The following is a 19,856-nucleotide window of genomic DNA, read 5'->3' as shown; positions in this document are numbered from 1 at the left end:
AATAACTCCATTACTGAGACAAACTTTAGCTCAACCCAGAGGTTTGTATGTGTTGATGCAGTGAAATAAGAAGATAATTGAACAATTTTAAAGGAGTATCGGTTTATTTACGTTTTTAAAACCTTGGTAGTTCAGCAGTCAGCCCGTCGTTATACCACTGAGCAGCAGCTTTTTTGCATGTTTCCACTGGTTTTTGGAACCAGTGGAAACTCTTTTAGCTTGGATTCCTCATTGCCATCACCCTAATCTCCAGCTCCATCCAGTGATTCTCCTATCAAGATTCAAGCCAGGACTGTGATGCTGCAAAACATAAATATCACTTCCAGTCTGAGAAAACATGTCTTAAAACATGTTTATTGACATATGTGTGTAATTACAGGAAAAACTTAGAGAACATGAAATTGTTGGCAGGAAATAAACAATCATGATGTTCTTTTGAGACCATTTTTACACAAAATAACAGTAATGGTAGAGCCAGACAATATGGCTGGTAAACGTATCACAATATAAGTGTTTCATATCAATCAATATCGATAATTATCGATTAGTTCTTTTGTTTTAAATATCTGAAATACTTCCAAATTTTTGGCATGAGCTTTGCTGTTTTATCCACAATTTCCATTGTTTTTTTATTCTTATGCAGTTATGAGGCAGAACTTTAAACTGCTTCTTGCCAGTTACTCAACAGGTTGTTGCTAGGTAACCAAAGACAGAGAGAGAGTTGCTAGGTAACCAAAGTCAGAGAGAGAGTTGCTAGGTAACGAAAGAGAGAGAGAGTCAGTTGATTCCACCAATCCTGCTTACCTGGCCTACAGATCAATAAACTTTTATTTCTAACAAATAAATCACATTATACCTGGAAGACATTTTAAATATCCAAAATAAATAAACAAAACAACCAAAATGATAAATAAAATAGATACTGAAGTCTCTCTAAACAAAATTGTCTGTCAGAAAATCGGCTTGTTGAGACCAAAACCTGATTAAAGACATTTGGTAGAAAATCTGTCAATCATATGAATGGAAATTATTGATCTCATTTTAATTTCTCATTCAGTTAAATGATTTATTCATACACGAGAAAACCTCAAACCAAAGGAAGTCTGGTTAAGCCCATTATTTTTCATCACTTTGAATGTTTTTCTGGTTTTATCTTCCAGTCTGATTTACTTCATGGAAACTTTACCTCATTTTGACTTTCTTTAACCTACTCAACATGTTTGTCCCCAGAAATTAAATACTGACAAACCTTTAAAGACTTAAATTGTGATGTAAAATACAGAAACTATCCGGACTCAGAGAACACTGCAAAAACAAAATCTTACTAAGTAGTTTTGGTCTAGATTCTGGTGCAAATGTTTTAGTCCTGCCTTATTTTAAAAGTACTAACTTATAAGTAACTTCTCAGGAAGAAATCGGAGATTATTTTTAATAAATCATTTCTTAATATTGATTAAAAAGTACTAATTTCACTGGCAGATTACTTCAATTTAAAAAAGACATTTTTCCCATATTATTAGTGAAATAATCTGCCACTGACATTTGTATGTTTGAATCAATAATAAACAATTATTATTATTATATTAAGCAAGTTTCTATATCTTTCAAAAAGTTCAAAAGTTGATTGTAAGTTAGTTTTGTCTCATTTCAAGTGAACCGAGGTATTTGCACTAGAAACTAGACCAAAGTATTTGATAAGATTTGAGTTTTTCAGTGGAAATTTGAGACAGGCTCCTGATTGGAGGGTTGAATGAGTCTCTGATATCAGATACTCGCCCATTTATCAGACCAAGACAGAGAAGTTCACAGACTAAATGACCTTAAGCTAGTTTGGTTGATGATAATCAGCTGCTAGCTCCTATAATTAGCAAAATTTTTAGTGCAGCAAAGCTTAGCGTAGCTTTCTTTTTCCTCCATTGCATGTTTAGAGATCTTTCTCCTGAGAATGCAAACCGACTTCTGTGAAAAGTTCACGTTTAAGTAAAACATATCAGTTCCCTGCTTTCAGTTTTTTCACATAGTAGTTTACACTAAAGAAGTAACAAACAGAGCAACATTTGCAGCTAAGCTTTCTGAGTTAAAAACTCCTAATGGAGCTTAAATTGGACATAAAAAAGCATGTTTTTGTTTTATTTTGTGTTTTTAGGAAGAATTAAGCAAATCTCAGTCAGATCAATCAGAGACAGTATTGCGTTGGCGCTAATGTGGAATATTGCAGTGACAACATCGGCTGTCATTCAGAGTTCCTCATCATTCTGATGCGTCCAACACTCTCTGTGACCTTTAGTGATTTCCTGACTCTTCAAATGTAACAGCCAACAAACAATGCACTCCAAGCTGTCTTTTGATGTAGACACATCGCGTGCGCACGATGCTGGAGGGCAAAAGAAACTTCTCTTTTACATGCCGTCCGTAGCTGCGCTGCCGCGGTATAACGATACCGTTAGCAAAATGAAACCTGGAGATTTAGGTTTTATTAGTCTAGTGCAGAGCGCCACAGAAAAGGGAGAAATAATGCAGAAAAACCACTGAAGAACACCTCAAAATTCAAGTTTTTACCTTCTACACACAAACCCGTTGCCATAGCAACTGACTGACACCTGTTCTACTGATGAGATGTAAGAGAGTTGGTTTGTGGATCAGCGTTTTTTTTGTTTTTTTTACTGAACCGAAACACAGAATTCTGCAGCACATCTACATGTTAAAGTTGTCAAAGTCAAGCTAGCATAACTGACCTACATTCCTCTCCCTTAATATTTATTTTTAAAATTAAACTTTTTCCTTACTTTATCTAGTTGTCATAATGTTGACAATTAGTAACAAAACACTGCGCCCCTTTTTCTTTCATGTTTCATGCAAACATCTAAGACTTGGCGCGCTATGCTGACAACTTGGCAACCAGCGGTAGCCATCGGAGGCGAGCAGCTTTTTACCCTCCATCAGGAAGCTGGGGCTGGATCTTGATGTTACGGTTGAACACTGATATTAGGATGATGTTATTTTTCCTATATGTTGTGCAAAAAAATGTAGCTGAAGCTGCAAAAACACAAACATTTACTGCTGAGATAATGCTTCATGTCCAAAATTGTTATTCCATCGGACAGGGTTTGTATGTCCGCTGTTTGAGCTGCTTGAAGCTCCTTCAGAGCAGATCTGAGAGCTTAAAGGATGATCTTTACTACACGTCCCACTGAGAGACACAGCAGGTCTGCGCTGTCCCTAAGCGAAGGACTCATTAACTAACATTTAAACTCCTTATAGGACGCGTCTCCTCTTCTCAGGCCATCGCTCGGGCGCCTCGTGTTTCCATTTATTGGCTTACAGGCTTTGACTGCTATTGACAGCGAACACAGTGAGAAACCACACATGACGGCCCATGTGGCGAAACGTTAGCTCTGCTTAAGCGTGGCAAAGTGCATCAGCGTGCATGTGGTCCAGACCTGCACCTCCTTGATCTCAGATGAATCTGTTTTCTGTCAGACTCATTTTCATTTTGGGCCAAATCAACATCATGGAGGCTTTTAAAGGGCCGGTTGTGCCAGAAAGTATTGATTAAACCTGTTTACAAACTGTTAAGATATCAATGATTTCTTAATATTAAGTATTATTATTGAACATCTTTTAGGTCCCTCCAGGATTTCGTGATACGTTTTATGATTTTTTTTTTAATTTAAAGTGTTTGTGGTAGTAATTTGGAGATATTTGACCTTTTTTATGATTTTTTTTTAAAAATCAAAGTGTTTGTGGTAGTAATTTGGAGATATTTGACCTTATTTATGAGGATAAATGTGACTTTTTATTACTCGCTTTATAGATCATGGATTATAATCTGACACCAATTAAGGCTGAGGCAGCTGTTTAATACAAGTAAGAAAGTTTTTATCAATTTTTGGAAAAAATCTGCAACAAACTCCCAATTAGTACTAAAAAATGCAGGGATTTGGTGATTTTACGTCAATTCCCACAATAATTCTCAAGAAACCGGAGGTACTGATTGATATAATTTGGCAGTAAATGGGTAAAAACTGCGTTGAATTGATTGAAAACATGATATTTAAGCACACTTAGTGTTTAGTCTAGAATCTAGAGGGCCACATAAAAAGCTACAGCGGGCCGGATTTGGCCCACGGGCCTTGAGTTTTTCCCATGTGGCTTAAAACAAAGTGTTTCCTTAGATTATTGATACAGATCTGACCAAAACCAAAATGGCCTCGTTTACCGTTTGAAAGGTAACTCTTCAGACTGGAGTTTCCCCGTTATGTTTTCTCTTTTTTCAACGTACTTTCGTCCCTCCAGGACCTGAATCCACTGCAGGAGTGTAAGCTGAACCTGTTCAGGCCTGGGGCGGCTGCTCGTTTCTCTCTGCAACAGCAAAACTCTCAGGACTGTCTCACATGTGCAACATTTAGACATCAGTGAAGCGCGTCCAGAAAAGCTGCAGAGCTTTAGAAACACAAGCAGAAATGCCTCTCTGAAAGGTTTTACTGTAAAACTCAAACCAAAGATTAATTTTTCAAACTTAACTGAATGTTTTCCCTTCTTAAATTGCTGAAAAGATAAAAACTAACATTTATTACAAGCATTTATTACATTTATTACAAGCACATGCACTGCAAAAATAATCTAGTTTTTAGTTCACGTGTCTTGGTACTCTTGAAATAAAACAAAACTAATCTGCAACAAGATAGGAGCCTGTTTTAAGTAAATAATTCCTTATTATTGACAACAAAGTTATAGTTCCACTGGCAGATGATTTCATTTATAACAAGATACTTTACCCATGTTACAAGTGAAATAATCTGCCAGTGGATTTGTACCTTTTCATTCATTTCAAGGAACTACTGACTTAAAACCAGCTGAAAAGTTGCTTGTAAGTTAGTTTTCTTCTTTCAAATGTACTGAAATATTTGAAGCAGAAACTAGACCAAAAATACTCGGTAAAATTTTGTGGGGTTTTTTCAGTGTTGGGATGAATTTCATGTAGAAATCAGAAATACATGGTGCTTTTTGCCCCAGCTTTCAGCAGAAAACAACCCCTAGCTTGAGCTTTGAGACCCTGCTAGTTTTGAGGAAGTGGTGTGAAACTGGAACTTGGTCTGCAAATGTCTTTCTCACTTCAAGGCCCCAGCTTGAGGTTGCTATCTGCTAGATCTGAACTACGATGGGCTGCGTCTTTTTTTTTTTTTTTTTTTTAGTGCTTTGTTGTGCAGACGAAGCGCTGGGGCTGGTTTTCTTCGAGGTGCAAGCCTTTACACGCCCACTCTGGTGTTTATCACACTTTTTTCCCACTTGTTGATCATTTTCTCAGAGGCTCACAGCCAAGCGCTTGTCTTCTCTGTTGGCTCTTTTCCAGTTTGCTCCCAAACCTCATGTTTCCCCCCCATCTCCATGCCCACGGTTCTGTTCACACCACAAAAATACAAAATCTTACCTAGTTTCTAATGCAAGTATCTTGGTACACTTGAAATCAGACAAAACTAACTCATAAGTAACTTTTCAGCAAGATAGCAAGCTTGTTTTAAGTAAATGATTCCTTAAAGGTGACCTATTAAGCTTCCTTGAACCGGTTAGAATAGGTCTATGCAAGACATGTTAATTAAATTTTTTGCACAACTTTTAGTCTGCTCAGTTCTGACCATTTTGAGCTGTTTTAGGGCGTCTTGTCGCTTTAAATCTAAATATGTTTCTGTTGGCCATGCCCCCAACTCAACATTTACACCATGTGAAAATAGCTGCAAACAGATGCGCGTACAGGCGTACTCTTTTTTTAAAAGCAGTAGTAGAGACTCCAGTAGTGGTAAAGCTAGCTGACCAAACCTGGCCGAGTTCCACTTGGGTTGCTAGGTAACGGGTGAGCTCCGCAGGTGTTGCTAGGTAACCGCCAGTGGCTGCTGATCTGTAATGTTACATTCTAGGAGCTTTTGAAATGGCTCATTTTCCAGACACTAAAAAACATTAACTCATTGCCAAAAACTGTCTGGACGTTTGTTTATTTAAGCGTTCGTGCTGGGGGGGGGTTTGTTTTGTTTTTTCTTTAAGAGTAAAAAGTAAATTTTGAATAATACATCCCCTCTAATATTGCTTTTAACACGTTTAGCTCTACTAGTGGCAGATTTTTTCACTTATAACCAGTGAAACAATCCGTTAGCTGAACTGGTACTTTTTCATCAATATTAAGGAATTATTTACTTATGAAAGCTGAAACGTTACTTATAAGTTAGTTTTGTCTTATTTCAAAGGTACTAAGATATTTGCTGTAGAAGCTAGACCAAAAGTACTTGGTAATATTTTGTGTTTTTACAGTGCAGCCTCACATTTCCCGGATGTTTCAGAATTTTTCTTACATTTAGACCAAAAGGGCAGCTTCCTTCGCCTCCCGCCTGCAGATGACTCCACCACTCCGACATCTTTGACTTCCTTAGCTGCTCAACACCTCCGCACTTCACATTGTGTTGCCCCCTCTCTATTGATTCCCCATTGAAGTATTTGTAGGCGCGATTTGAGAAGCAGCGAATAAACTGAAAGTTGGTTAAAAACGACCCTCAACATTTTCCACCCACCTTCCTCTGTTTTAAAGTTATTTAAAGGTTTCCTTCTCTGTGGTTCGGTTTTACTATAATAGCCGCACTGTAGGCACACAAACTTCAGCTTGGACCTCACTAGCCACAGTAGTTGTCATTTTTATTCATTAAATAGAAAAAAGTCACAAATCTCATGTGAATAACCTAAAGATGATACTAACTGATTATTATTGACTCCGTGTAATGTTGTATCATTACAAAGAAGATCTGAAAATTAAATTTCTTTATTTTAAAATTTTTTCATATGCATTGTTTTTTGTTTAAAGATGTATAATATAGGGCTTTAATATAGGGATTAATCGCTTTTTGAAATAATCATCAACTAGTTTTGTAATCAATTAATCATTAATTGGAGTGACTCTAAGGATGATGTTAATGTTAAAAATATGCATCCTATTCAACAAATGACCAATCGTTCACTAAAGGATTGCTCTGTTATTGCACTTTAGTCAATAAAATGGGTAACACTTTATTTGAAGGGGGTTGAATAAGACTGTCATGACACTGTCATAAACATGACATAACACATGTCATGAACATGAATAAGCCTTCATGAATATTTATGACTGTTGTCATAAAGCATCTTTCGGTAAATTATGACACTTTTAATACAAAGTTGACATTATTCAAAATGTCTTTGTTTTGACAACTTGACATTAACTAAGAAATCATTACTGTTTAAACTTTACCTTTAATAACATAAAGTTACCTAATTCTTAATGTGCAATCAGTAATACTTTTATAACAAATTTATATCAGCAATGACTTCTTGGTTAATGTCAAGTTGTCATAATAAAGACATTTTGAATAATGTCAACTTTGTATTAAAAGTGTCATAATTTACCGAATGACGCTTTATGACAACAGTCATAAATATTCATGAAGGCTTATTCATGTTCATGACAGGTGTTTATGACATGTTTATGACAGTGTCATGACAGTCTTACTCAACCCCCTTCAAATAAAGTGTTACCATAAAATGCTTATTTTCCTACTCAAAAAATTAATTGAATACATTTTTATTTGCATAATTTCTAATAAAAAAAACAGATCAAGTGGTTAGTAAAAAATCTGCGGTGTGTTCCTATTTTTGTTCCGATTAATTGTCCAGATATTCAGTTACTAAAATAAATGTTAGTTGCAGCTCTATGTCTGCATGAATGGGTGATTGAGGTTTCGGTCTTATGTTGAAATGATGTGACTTTTGAGAAAAGGCGTATATTATATAAGATTATATAATGTAAATTATGTGAAAGTTTTGGGTTTTTATCAACCAAAGTGACAATAACTCATATAAATAACATAATTTTAAAAAAATCCAAATAATTTTCTTTTAATATGAAGTTTATAAAACTTTAACAAAAACTTCAGGTGTGTTTGGTGAATTTCTGGTTAAAACATGTTTGTTTTCATTCAGTGAAGTTGCTCAGTTACTATGAAGTATCACTATTCTTTCCTGAGTAGTGATACTCAAACAAGAGTAGTGATACTTCATTATAAATTTACTAAAGTAAAAAGCACAGCATTACTTATGTAAATATGTAGCTACTTACCAGAGTTGGATAGTAACTAACATTAACTCAATTACATTTACTTGAGTTACTTTTTTGAAAAAAATAAAAATAAAAAATACTTTTACTATGCTGTACTTTTTACTTTTTCTTGAGTAATTTTATTATGAAGTATCTCTGCTCTTACCTGTGTAAAATTTCTGGATTTTCTACCCACTGAATGAAAAACATGTTTTAACCAGAAATCCACCAGACACAGAAACACACCTGCAGTTTTTGTTAAAGTTTCATGAGCTTTATATTGAAAGAAGCTGATTTGGAAATAATTTATTTAGCCTGATTTTGTTATTTTTTGTTACTTATATGAATTATTGTCATTATTGTTCTTAAATTACCAAAATTTCCACTTAATTTTATAACTAATTCCGTCTGATGATGTAATTTTTAAACATGAAATGACTGATAATTCGATCAGTTACTCAGTACTCGAGTAGACTTTTTATCAAATACTTTTTTACCCTTACTTGAGTGAAAATATGTTGAGGTATTGCTACTTTTACTTGGTTACTCTGAGCATGTCTGGGTAATGGGCTGGGGTTGCTAGGTAACCGACTAGGGTTGCTAGGTAACAGGGCAACATTACATTCTGGAGGTTTTTGAGACTAATTGCTGAAAAAACATACATAAGTATAATTTTGGGCTGCTCCACCTGCATCTGAGGGGTTAGTTGGTTTTCACACAGTAGCAGGTTAGTTTGTTTGTTCAGTCTGAAGGTTTTCCACCTGAATCAGAGGGAGATAAAAAACATAAGCTGCCTGGCTCATTGCTCAGGCCAGGGAGCGGTGAGCATCGCCAACCCGCCTACCAGACGAGGCCCAGCCCAGAAACCAACCCGCATGGCTGAAGCTGTTCAGGGTGGAAGTCTGATATCTGTCTAGACTCAGGAAGTGACTGAAAACAGGAGCAGGGATCTGTAAGCTGAAGTGAAAACACGTTTTTACATTAAGCCTGTCGGTTGCCTTCTTGCTCCACGTGGCTCTGTTTGTGCCCTGTCAGGTTTTTCCAGGAAGGGTGTATCGAACATAAATAGATCTTACTTCAGTGACCTGAGTTTCCACTCGGTGGTTTCGGCAGGAAGTATCTGTTCCCCCGCCTGCCTGCTTGACAGACAGGCGGTGTCCATCTTTAAAAGTTTCTTTGATGTTTACGTATTGCAGCTTATGAAATAAGTTGCGACTCAACTGGCTGGGCCCGTCGGACCGCCTTCCTGTAAGGTCCGTCAGATTCTTTCAGTGTTATGTAGTCTGAAAGGAATGAAAGCTATGCTCTGGGTAGAGTCGCCAAATATTGTACTCAAGTCAGAGTACAATTAAAAAATTAAATCTTACCAAGTGTTTCTGGTTTAGTTTCTGGTTTAGTTCAAACTTTTCACCATGAGGGTCAAAATTGTTAAGTTGAAAACACAAAAAGTTTACTTTTTCTTTTTTTCAATATAACATTTTTAAAACAAGCTTTTGGTGCCTTCTTTTATTTTTAGTTGCTCAATAATAAACTAAACAATTTCATAAAAGTGGATGTATAAATCATTGTTTACTTGTATGAAAAACAATCATTAGTGTTTTTCTAGTTACTCGAAAATTAAGGTGAATGTAAAAACCTTGTTGATAAATGGGAGTTTTATTTTTTAAAGATGATGCTATTTATTTATTTTTTAAAAATGTTGAAAGTGTTCATCATCTGTATCAACCACTAATGCTTGAAGGCCGGATTTGTTCCCTTTGGGCCGCCCAAAGTCCTTCAGAGGGATGCTAATGGCATCCTGAAGCATTAGCATTAGCATTCTGTCTCTGCTACTGTAACTGATTGATTCGTTTTTCTAGAGAACATAACATCTTTGTTGTAAATTAAATACTTTCTGATAATAAATTCTTCTGTAGTCGGGCCAAATGTTAATTTTGTGTTTCCATTTCCTGCTGGTGCGTTCATAAAAAACAACGTTGTGTGTCTATGTGTCTGCAGATGGACTTGGAGCCAGAGGGCAAGGTTTACGTCCTGATTACGCTCACTGGATCGTTCACCGACGGTAGGGCGATGACTTTACTTCTAATTTTTGGCGTCACAGCGAGCATCTTCTGAATGCATTCATGCAGGCGCCACTGTGTGACTCTGTTAGCTGAGAGCTAATTTGTGTCAGCTGCCAGCTAACTTTCCACAACACTTCGAAGCTTTTGCACACAAACTGAATTGACTTGGTCATCATGAAACAGCATTTTGGATCAGAGGGGTGGAAGTGACTTGCTGCCATGATAAAGGAGAAGTTGAGGCTGCATGCTGATGTGTTGCACCATGTCTCTGGGTTTTTATTCTCATACTTACTAAGTAGAACTTTTTCTTCTGTTTTCTGCTGATGCCTTGCTTGGTTTGAACTTTAAAAAATAAACTAAATCTAAAGTGTCCTAAAAATATCTAATGAACATGTTGCAGGTTTAAAAATAATTTTAGCCCAATGAGCCAGGCTTTCTTTCTTATTTCTTCAACCATTTTTAAAGGTTTTTTGTAGTTTTATTCTTGAATTTTTGAATATTTTTCATGCATTTTATTACATATTAACATATTGTGAAGTGTGCGCTTTCAAAATTAGAAAAATGAACTACCGGTGGAAAAAAAAGTAGTGCCAGGCTTTAAAAAGAAAAGCTACTTACCGTAAACGGGCAGAATCTATTTATGTACGTCTACTGATGCAAAGACCTCGTCTGATGCAATAAATCCACTTTTGTGCTTGAAATGTCAGCATCTTTAAAGGAGACCTTTATGCAGAATTAACATTTCGAACATTTTTATCCATTTAAGTCCCAACTTCTTCTAAAAACCTCCGAAGTGCTTAAAAAATTATCCAGATGTTTTTTGGCAATAAATTAATGTTTTGTGTTGTCCCAAGAAACCTCCGGAAAGTAATGCAACACTGCACTGTTACCTAGCAACCAAAACTGAGCTGCAGCGCGTTTGGTCAGCTGGCTTTATTGCTGTATGCGCTGTACAGTGGCTGCTGGAGAAGACACATTTTCATTGTTGTTGACTTATCATCCAGAAAGCACTTGTTGCAGTTTACTTATGCTGAAATTAACACTCTTCAGAGTATCACAGCTTTTATTCGCAGGCCAGAGTGTGGGCTCAGCATGTAAGTTTCCGTAGCTCATGTGGTTTTCTTCTCTCTGCTATACTTACACAACTCACTGCTCAGTGGAAGAAATGCAAATATTAAAGAAACCATGCAAGTCAAACAATTCACACGTACTTAAAGTTCCTTTCACCAAATGATGCATTTTATAATTGTTTTGCCTGAATCCCTTTACTGTTTGGAACCAGGTGAAGATGTCCAGGTGACATCTTCACCTGACATGTCAGAAAAGCAAAACGTTTGCACTCCTAGTCTACAAGTTTATCGTAAATTGCTGCTGAAGTTATTCAACAAAAAAAATGTTTCATTTTATTCATTAAAACTCTTTCTTCAGCATTAGCACAAAGTTGGATTAGCTTTATAATAACTCTAAATGGCTGTCTTTTATTTTAAGTTTAAATAGGTCAGAACACCGCGAACAGAACTGATTATGTTTCATCTATAAACAACATTACGAATCAGTTCTTTGACCCGGTTTGTGTCCAACATCACCAACACCTAAGAGGTGTGTTTAACCTCCACTTTCCAGTCTAAATGTGACCAGGAAGTATTTAAAAAACACAACTTAATGTTTAAAACAGAGAAAATAAATTAAGGCACTAATTTTAGGGATCATGTGTCAAACTCAAGGCCTGCGATCCAAATTTGGCCCCCGAAGCTTTTTATGTGACCCTCAAGACTCAAAATTACATCAATGATTCCCCACTGTTCATCACTAATCTGCAAAATTCTCACAAAATCGACAGATTTCTGATTTCACTGAAATTGTTTCTCAAAATTGGCCACAAACATTGGGTTTAAGGGACGACTACCTCAGCCTTGATGTCAAGTCATATCTGTGACCAGGACAGTGATTAATAAAAAGCCATATTTAGTATCATATATTAGCACAAATATTGTAAAAGTTCTTACAATTATTTCTAAATTAGCACCAGAAAATCTGTGATTTTTGATTACAAAATAAACACAAAGACAATCATGAAATCTTGGAGGGGCTGATCAGTAGAAAAGATTTTCAATATTATTTAATTTAAAGAAACACTATTTATAGATATTTTAGCAGATAAATGGGTTTTATCAACACATTCTGTCACAACCGGCCGTTTAAGAACATTCAGATTTTAGTTTTGGCCCAAAATGAAAATGAGTTTGACTCCCTGCTTTAGGGGATGATCACATATTAACTACAAGTGAAAAAAATAATATAAATTTCACTTCCATTCAGTCATTAAACATCAAAAATGTGCATAAATGAGAGGAAAACGTGGCACACCTGGTCATGACTTGGTGGATTAAATTCCCAATATTCACTCCCTCTTCAGAATGGGAGTGGATCAAAAGCGAAACAAAACTTTATTTAAACGTTTTGCACTGAAATGTTCAAAATGTTTTACTAATGGTGGAAAAATGTAGAATGTTGCACACAGTCTGTGTGTTTCATCTCTGGCCTGAGCGTGTTGGAGTTAATCAGTTAATGAATGAAAAAGAAATCAATCATTTCCATTCTGATTATTTTACTTTTTGATGGACTATCCTGTTTAGACTTCAGAATCCATTTTATTTACAGTTTATTTCTGTTGTTTTACTTTGAATATTTAAAATATCTCCCAGTTCTGGTGTCTCACAGGGCGAACCTGCAGTATTATGCCATTATAAATACATCACTGGAAAATAGTCTTAAAACAACGATATAGTCATTTACACTGACATACTAGTTACTGTTAAACAGCTGTGTAGGATCCAAAAATAATAAAATACATGTTACAAAAATAAAACGTGACATCAGATGGGAGTTCACGGTGCGTTGGTAGGAAACCAAATCCTCATATGACGGCTGTCTGATTATTGTTTAGTTTGTTTACATTTTAGGAAGTTGGTGCACAGTTAGAGCGTTACTGAACAATCCTAAATCCAAACAAGCAACAACACAAAGCAGAACAACCTAACTGAACTACAAATCAACCTGTTTCTATGGCTGAGACACTAAAAGGGGACATTTTTTCACATTTTTTACACAAAATCATTCTTATATAATGAGATTTTAGTCTGATCAGTTCAGAATGAGCTGCTTTAGTGCATCTTGTCATCTTAAATCCAAATTAACTGCAGCTGGAAACGCCCCGCTCACCTCAACGTTTAACCATGAGAATGGCTGCTATTATACAACCGTACATGTTTGAAAATCAGTAGTAGAGCCTCCTGCACACCCAACAAGGATGCAGCAAGTGGTTTCTGGATGGAAAGTCAACAACAAAAAACACTTTTCCTTTCCAGCAGCCATTGCACAGTGACATATTATTGTCACTTCGGTCCTTAAAATACCAACATTTCCAATTGACTTCATATTTTGGGCCATATGATGATGTAATTTTTAAATATTAAATGATAATTGGATCAGTTAACCAGTACTTGATTAGACATTTCACTAAATACTTTTTTACTTTTACTTGAGTAAAACTTTTGGCGACTACCCACCTGCGGGTGGTGGGACGGGGTTGCGGGGTTGCTAGGTTACGCGCAGTGTTGCATTGCATTCCAAAGGTTTTTATAGACAACATAAAACATTAAATAATTGCTAAAAAAAAAACAGGGGGTGATTTTTTTAGAACCAGTAGAGACCGAAATGGAAATACAAAAACATGCTAAATGTGAATTTTTCCCCTTTAAGGATGGCGTTTTGATGCGTTTTCCATTATTTGATCCCAAACGATCCTCCGGTCTCGTTGCAGATGTCGCCGTAACGAAGGAAAACACCCACAAGCAGTTTACGAGGGAGCGGCAGGGCGCCGTGAGGCGACGGATCCACCAGGTCAACGGGCACAAGTTCATGTCCACTTTCCTCCGTCAGCCCACCTTCTGCTTCCACTGCAAGGAGTTCATCTGGTGAGTCCGACCCGCCGAAACCAAGCCGGAGCGAAGCCGGAACTGTCTGAAGGAGATCTGACCGTTTCCTCTCCTCTGTTGCAGGGGTGTGTTCGGAAAACAAGGTTACCAGTGTCAAGGTGTGCAGACTGGCTGTCCTCTTTGTTCGACTGTTGGTCATCCGCTGCAGAAGCGACTGTAACCCTGTGTGTGTTTTCAGTGTGTACGTGTGTAGTTCATAAGCGGTGCCACCAGCTGGTTGTCACTGTGTGTCCACGCATGAAGAAATCAACCAAAGAGAAGGTAACGCCTGCTTGTTTCTGCCTCTTTTCTCTTCATTTTCACACAACTTTAAGGAACTTTTTGCGTTAATTCAGAAAGCCCTAAAATAGCAGCCCACTCGCACACATGCAAGTTCACCCACTCAGCACCTGCAGAGATCAGCAGCCTTTACAGCTTCCTGTTTCTGTCTGAGTCTACCACTGAGCCAGAACGACGCACTTCGCTAAACTTTCCCACATGAGCTGCTCATGTATTTACATCTCTACAGATACTCACTAGTGATCTGCATTTTGTACAAAAGCAAAAGTTTCTCCTGTTTTTGGTTAATCCTGAGCAAATGAAGCAAAGACACAAAGACTGCTGAAATATTAAAATGACAAGTAGCACCATAAAAGGCATGCATTAGAGAAAGGAAGAAGGAAACAGAAGTAGAAGGAAAGAAAACCTGTTGAAGAATGCTGTTGAAACACCAAACTTTGCATAAGCCAAAAAGTAGTGATAGCAAAGTCTGCAGTGTCAGAAGTGGAGTTTTAAATGCCGATGTATCAAATTAGGATGAGGAAGTTCAGAGAAATATTATCTGAGAGCAGCAGCCTGAACAACTATCAAACCGGCACCATCCTCAGTAATCTGAACTCTCATTTAAATTATTACACATTTAAACCAGGAGTCCCAACACACTTAAAACTCAATATTTACATACACTTCTTGTTCTTTCACATTAAATTAAACTGTTTCTTTCTGTGTTAAGTCAATGAGGATTGCCAAACTTCTTTCTGTTGATAAATGATATAATTAGGAGAGATTTTTCTACGGAGTTGTTTTATGATTTTCTTCAAAATCAAAGTATTACATACAATAAAAGTGTTTATAAACATCTACAAAATCCAAGATGTTGTTCACATCATTTGCGTTAAAGATTCAAACACGCTACTTCTTTGTGTGACATGGGAAAACGGTTAGCAGGAAGACAGATGCAGACTTTCATAACTCTGGTTCATCCTTGGGCAAAATTTGATGCTCATTGTTGCAAAATGTGTGAATCTAACCCAGAACAAAGCAAAACTTTGTGAAGATGCTGATGAAAGCTGGTAAGAGCCATTATCCGTACCGATATGAACTTAAAGGAAGAAGATCTGGAAATCACGTCTTCAGAGGCCTTTTATTTTAGAAGAAACAAAATGTTTAGTGTTTTCCCCCCAAAAATCGGAAAGGTTTTAGACACCATCTCCACTGGCAGTATCATGTTAGGCAAACTTTTTTGCTGGTGCAACTCAGAAGATAGATTAAGCAGAGAACATGTTGTGGTCGTTTCGAACGAAAACCTCAAGACATCAATCAGAAAGTTGCAGCTTTGTTGCATTTTCTCGTTTCAAGTTCACAGCGTTAAATTAGCTCCAAAGTGTTTTCCTGCTCGTCTAACTTACTTTATTTAACTAATCTGACCTGTACTGATTAATTTACGGTCTCTGTTGTTTTCTTGCAGGATGCAACTCAAGGTTTCAGCATCAACGTCCCTCACAAGTTCAACATTCACACCTACAAGTCTCCCACCTTCTGTGACCACTGTGGTTCCCTGCTGTGGGGAATAGTTCGGCAGGGCCTGCACTGCAAAAGTACAGCAAACCTAAAAGTCGGGATCTCATTTATCTTTTGGTTTGTCTAATTCATATATTTATCCTCCTGTTTTCAGTTTGTAAAATGAATGTTCACATCCGCTGCAAAGGCAACGTCGCCCCAAGCTGCGGCGTCAACAGCGTGGAGCTGGCTAACAAGCTAGCAGAGATGGGTCTGCAGGCCGGAGGACTCTCCAAGCGAAACACGATGGTAGAAAGACTTTTCTCACATTACTCTGGATAACCTCTGGATCTCTGTGAACGTGTCGACCTTTTCCAGCAGGTTAAAGAGCCGAGGAGGCAGCCGTCCGAGAGAACGGAGAGTACGACCACAGAGGCTCAGCCGGAGACCCCGCGGCTGGGGATCTCAGATTTTACCTTCCTTCAGGTTCTCGGCAAAGGAAGCTTCGGCAAGGTGGGAACGACTTCGAGCGATATGGGAGAAAAAAACCAGAGCTTTTAAGATGGCACAAGTTTCTTTCACAAATACAAACGGAACATTGTTTTATTGCCCACAGCAACATATTTTTATGGGTTCTGCATGCATATTTTTAGCCAGTATTTATGCAGAGTGGATATTTCAAGGCTCCACATAATCGCCAGAGTTAGATCTGCAGCTGCAATTAAGTTTGCACTGAAGTCTTATTGGATGCAATTGTTTAATACTGTAAGAAAGCAAACATGCTGAGGTTGTGCTTTTCTTATTGATGCTTTATTTGCAGTTATGTCATAGGGTTCAAAGAATTAATCAGATTAATTGGTTATTGAGATAATCATTAACTGGAGCATACAGACTCTTGAAAAAGACTGTTTGCTAAAAGAACAACATATTCAGAGTAGTAATAAAACCAAAACTGTACAAAATAAATTTACATTTCTCATTTGAAATAAAAAAATATCTCAGTCTATTTATATGTTTTAGCATTTTAAATGCAAAATGTATTTTCATGGTCCAGTTTTTCTTTAATTACTGCACTGAGTGTGTTACTCTGTCACCAAAGGGCCTTTTTAGAGTCTGTTATGATTATTTAATTACTAAATTAGTCAACAATTATTTTAATAATCAATTAATCATAATGAATCACAAATAGTCCGACTAATCAGAATAATGTTTTAGTCCTTATAAAGTGTAATATAAAAAAACTGTTTCTCAAGCTAATTATTGAAACTACAATAGTTTCAATAATTGATTCATCACGATTAATTTGATTAATCGTTTCAGCGCTAATGAAGTGCAATAACAAAAAATATATAGTTATTTTGCCCCAACAAAGTTGTCCTTTTAAATCTAAAGATTAATTATAATTACTCAAAGTTGCAGAAATCCAATAAAATTAAACTGATTGACCAGATAAGACAGAGAATTTGTTTGCTTCATATAAATACCGTAAACATGTTGACGATTAATCGCTATCTGATACTCCAGTTAACGATTAATCGGTTACCAAAGTAGTGGACATTTGTTCCTATTATCTATTAATCGTTTCATTGCTAATGAAGCGTAATATCAATAAAACTTAATATATATTTATTTTGCCCCAACAAAATCGTCTTTTTAAATCTTAAGAAGTTTAATTGTAATTGCTCAAAGCTGCTGACGGTATGCAGCAGTTGACAAATTGCCCGTTTCATGTCTGTACTGTCACTACGTGGTTTCTGCAGGTGATGCTGGCGAAACTAAACAGCAAAGATCACGTCTTCGCCATCAAGGTGCTGAAGAAGGACATCATCCTGCAGGACGACGATGTGGAGTGCACCATGACGGAGAAGCGGGTTCTGTCTCTGGCCCGCTGCCACCCGTACCTCACGCAGCTCTACTGCTGTTTCCAAACACCGGTCAGTGAAGCATGAACACACTCAGTCTGTGAAGGAATCCTCCTGGTTTCAATCTGTAATACTTTATTTTTACAAAGACCATGAACATCGTTCTCCCAAAACACCAAAGTAATTTTATTACCTATGGCAACATTATTTTTTGGGGGGGATTTTTTTGCCGCATGTATGCATATTTCAAGGCTTCACAGAAATGCTTTTTATATAGCTTTGTGTAAATAGTTTGTACTAAAGTCTTATTAAATATGATTGTTTAATACTACGAGAAAGTAAACATGCTCAGCTTGTGCTTTTCTTATTCATGCTTCATTTGCAGATGTTCTTTTTTAGGGCTAGAGCGATTAATTGGGTTAATCGTGATTAATCAATTGCTGAAATAATCATCAACTAATTTAGTAATCAATTAATTGGAGTGTCAGACTCTAAAAAGGGCTGAAAGAACAACATATTCAGAGCAATAATAAAATCAAAACTGTACAAAATAATATATATATTTTTCTGTAATTCTTTGTGTTTTATCTGATCTGTAATCACAATGGCGTCAGCAAACAGTAACCGATGGGAATGAGACGGGAAATATATATATATATATATATATATATATATATATATATATATATATATATATATATATATATATATATATACTGATATAAATTTGTTATAAAATTATTACTGATTGCACTTTAAAATTAGGTATCTTTATGTTATTAAAGGTAAAGCTTAAACAGTAATGATTTCTTGGTTAATGTCAAGTTGTCATAACAAAGACATTTTGAATAATGTCAACTTTGTATTAAAAGTGTCATTTTACCGAATGACGCTTTATGACAACAGTCATAAATATTCATGAAGGCTTATTCATGTTCATGACAGGTGTTATGTAATGTTTATGACAGTGTCATGACAGTCTTATTCACCCCCCTTCAAATAAAGTGTTACCCATATTTCTAATATTTCATAAAATGGACTAAAGTGGATAAATGAAAAATCAGTACAAAGTTCCTTTTTTTTATCCGATTAATCGATTAATCATCAGAATAACAAATTACTAAAATACCAGCCAGTTAATCGCGAACTGTGAAGGAATGCTCCTCCTGATTTAATCCTGATTCATCCAGCTGTCTGGAAGTTAATGTCATGTAACTCGAGTAAACACATTTTTTGTTTGCTCAGCTGAGGTTGTCAGGCTGGTAGCGATGACGCAGCAACGCTGCTAATGGGTGCGAGAATAATCACCTGTAGGCGGGAACAACACCGCCGCTGTTGCAGCTCATGTACCAGAACACTTCCTTGTTTTCAGGAAATTTGAATTTTCACGTCATTCTGTGGTTTTAATTATGGATCTGTCGCTCCTGCCATGGATGAATTATTCTGTCTTGACAGATAAATACACGAGTGTGTCGAAGTTTTTAATGGATTTCCTGTTCAGAGTCTGTTTAAGCTGGTAGCTCCCAGTTACTGGTAAGGAGAGACAGGAAGAAAATGGGAAGGGAGAGAGAGAATATGAAAGAGAGAATGAAGAAGGAATTAATGAAAGAAAAGAAGAAGGAAGGAAAGAGAGAATCAAGATTCAAAGAAAGAACTGAGGAAGCAAGAATAAGGAGAGAAGGAATATAGAAGGAAAGAGAAAAGGAGAGAGAGAGAATGAGGAAGAAAGGAAAGAGAGAAAGAAGTCAGAGAGTTTCTGCAGAACGCTGATGTTGGGAAAACCAAACTATCAAAGACCAACCAGACAAGAAGAACTGACGGCAAACTCTGCAGTTTTTAGTTTGAAGTTGTGATTGAGATGATTTATCAGACGAGGATGAATTTAAGATAAATAATTCAGTGGGATCTTGAAGACCTAGCAAACCAGCACCATACTCAGTAATTTAAACGCTCTCTGTGGTGATTCAAACATTCTTACCTGAGCTGTGCACACTGTACTTACATACACTTAAAAAAAGGCGCCTTATAACTAGAGGTGTGCCGATCGATCGGTCACCGATCA

At 36.6% G+C, this 19,856-nt stretch overlaps 1 protein-coding gene and 1 long non-coding RNA gene across 3 annotated transcripts in view; both read left to right on the top strand.

Moving 5' to 3' along the window:
- The window catches only part of prkcha (protein kinase C, eta, a), a 46,681-nt gene that overhangs the window by 1,737 nt on the left and 25,088 nt on the right, over window positions 1–19,856 (top strand). Inside the window, exons 2-9 of one of the 2 annotated variants that reach the window (XM_015021241.1) lie at window positions 10,112–10,175; window positions 14,000–14,153; window positions 14,238–14,272; window positions 14,353–14,435; window positions 15,901–16,030; window positions 16,108–16,241; window positions 16,314–16,445; window positions 17,693–17,866. In XM_015021241.1, coding sequence (XP_014876727.1) covers window positions 10,112–10,175; window positions 14,000–14,153; window positions 14,238–14,272; window positions 14,353–14,435; window positions 15,901–16,030; window positions 16,108–16,241; window positions 16,314–16,445; window positions 17,693–17,866 — 906 coding nt within the window. Of the gene's footprint in view, window positions 1–10,111; window positions 10,176–13,999; window positions 14,154–14,237; window positions 14,273–14,352; window positions 14,436–15,900; window positions 16,031–16,107; window positions 16,242–16,310; window positions 16,446–17,692; window positions 17,867–19,856 lie in introns of both variants that reach the window. The other variant, XM_015021240.1, reaches the window with a different exon arrangement.
- On the top strand, window positions 3,778–8,579 carry LOC106939014 (uncharacterized). Its single transcript, XR_001422741.1, has 3 exons — window positions 3,778–3,867; window positions 5,646–5,647; window positions 8,568–8,579. It is a non-coding gene; the product is annotated as an uncharacterized LOC106939014 (long non-coding RNA).

Source organism: Poecilia latipinna, unplaced genomic scaffold (assembly GCF_001443285.1).
Source record: "Poecilia latipinna isolate Pla-1442-1.1 unplaced genomic scaffold, P_latipinna-1.0 Scaffold2750, whole genome shotgun sequence".
Lineage (NCBI taxonomy): Eukaryota > Metazoa > Chordata > Actinopteri > Cyprinodontiformes > Poeciliidae > Poecilia > Poecilia latipinna.
This window is presented reverse-complemented; position numbering and strand designations above follow the sequence as displayed.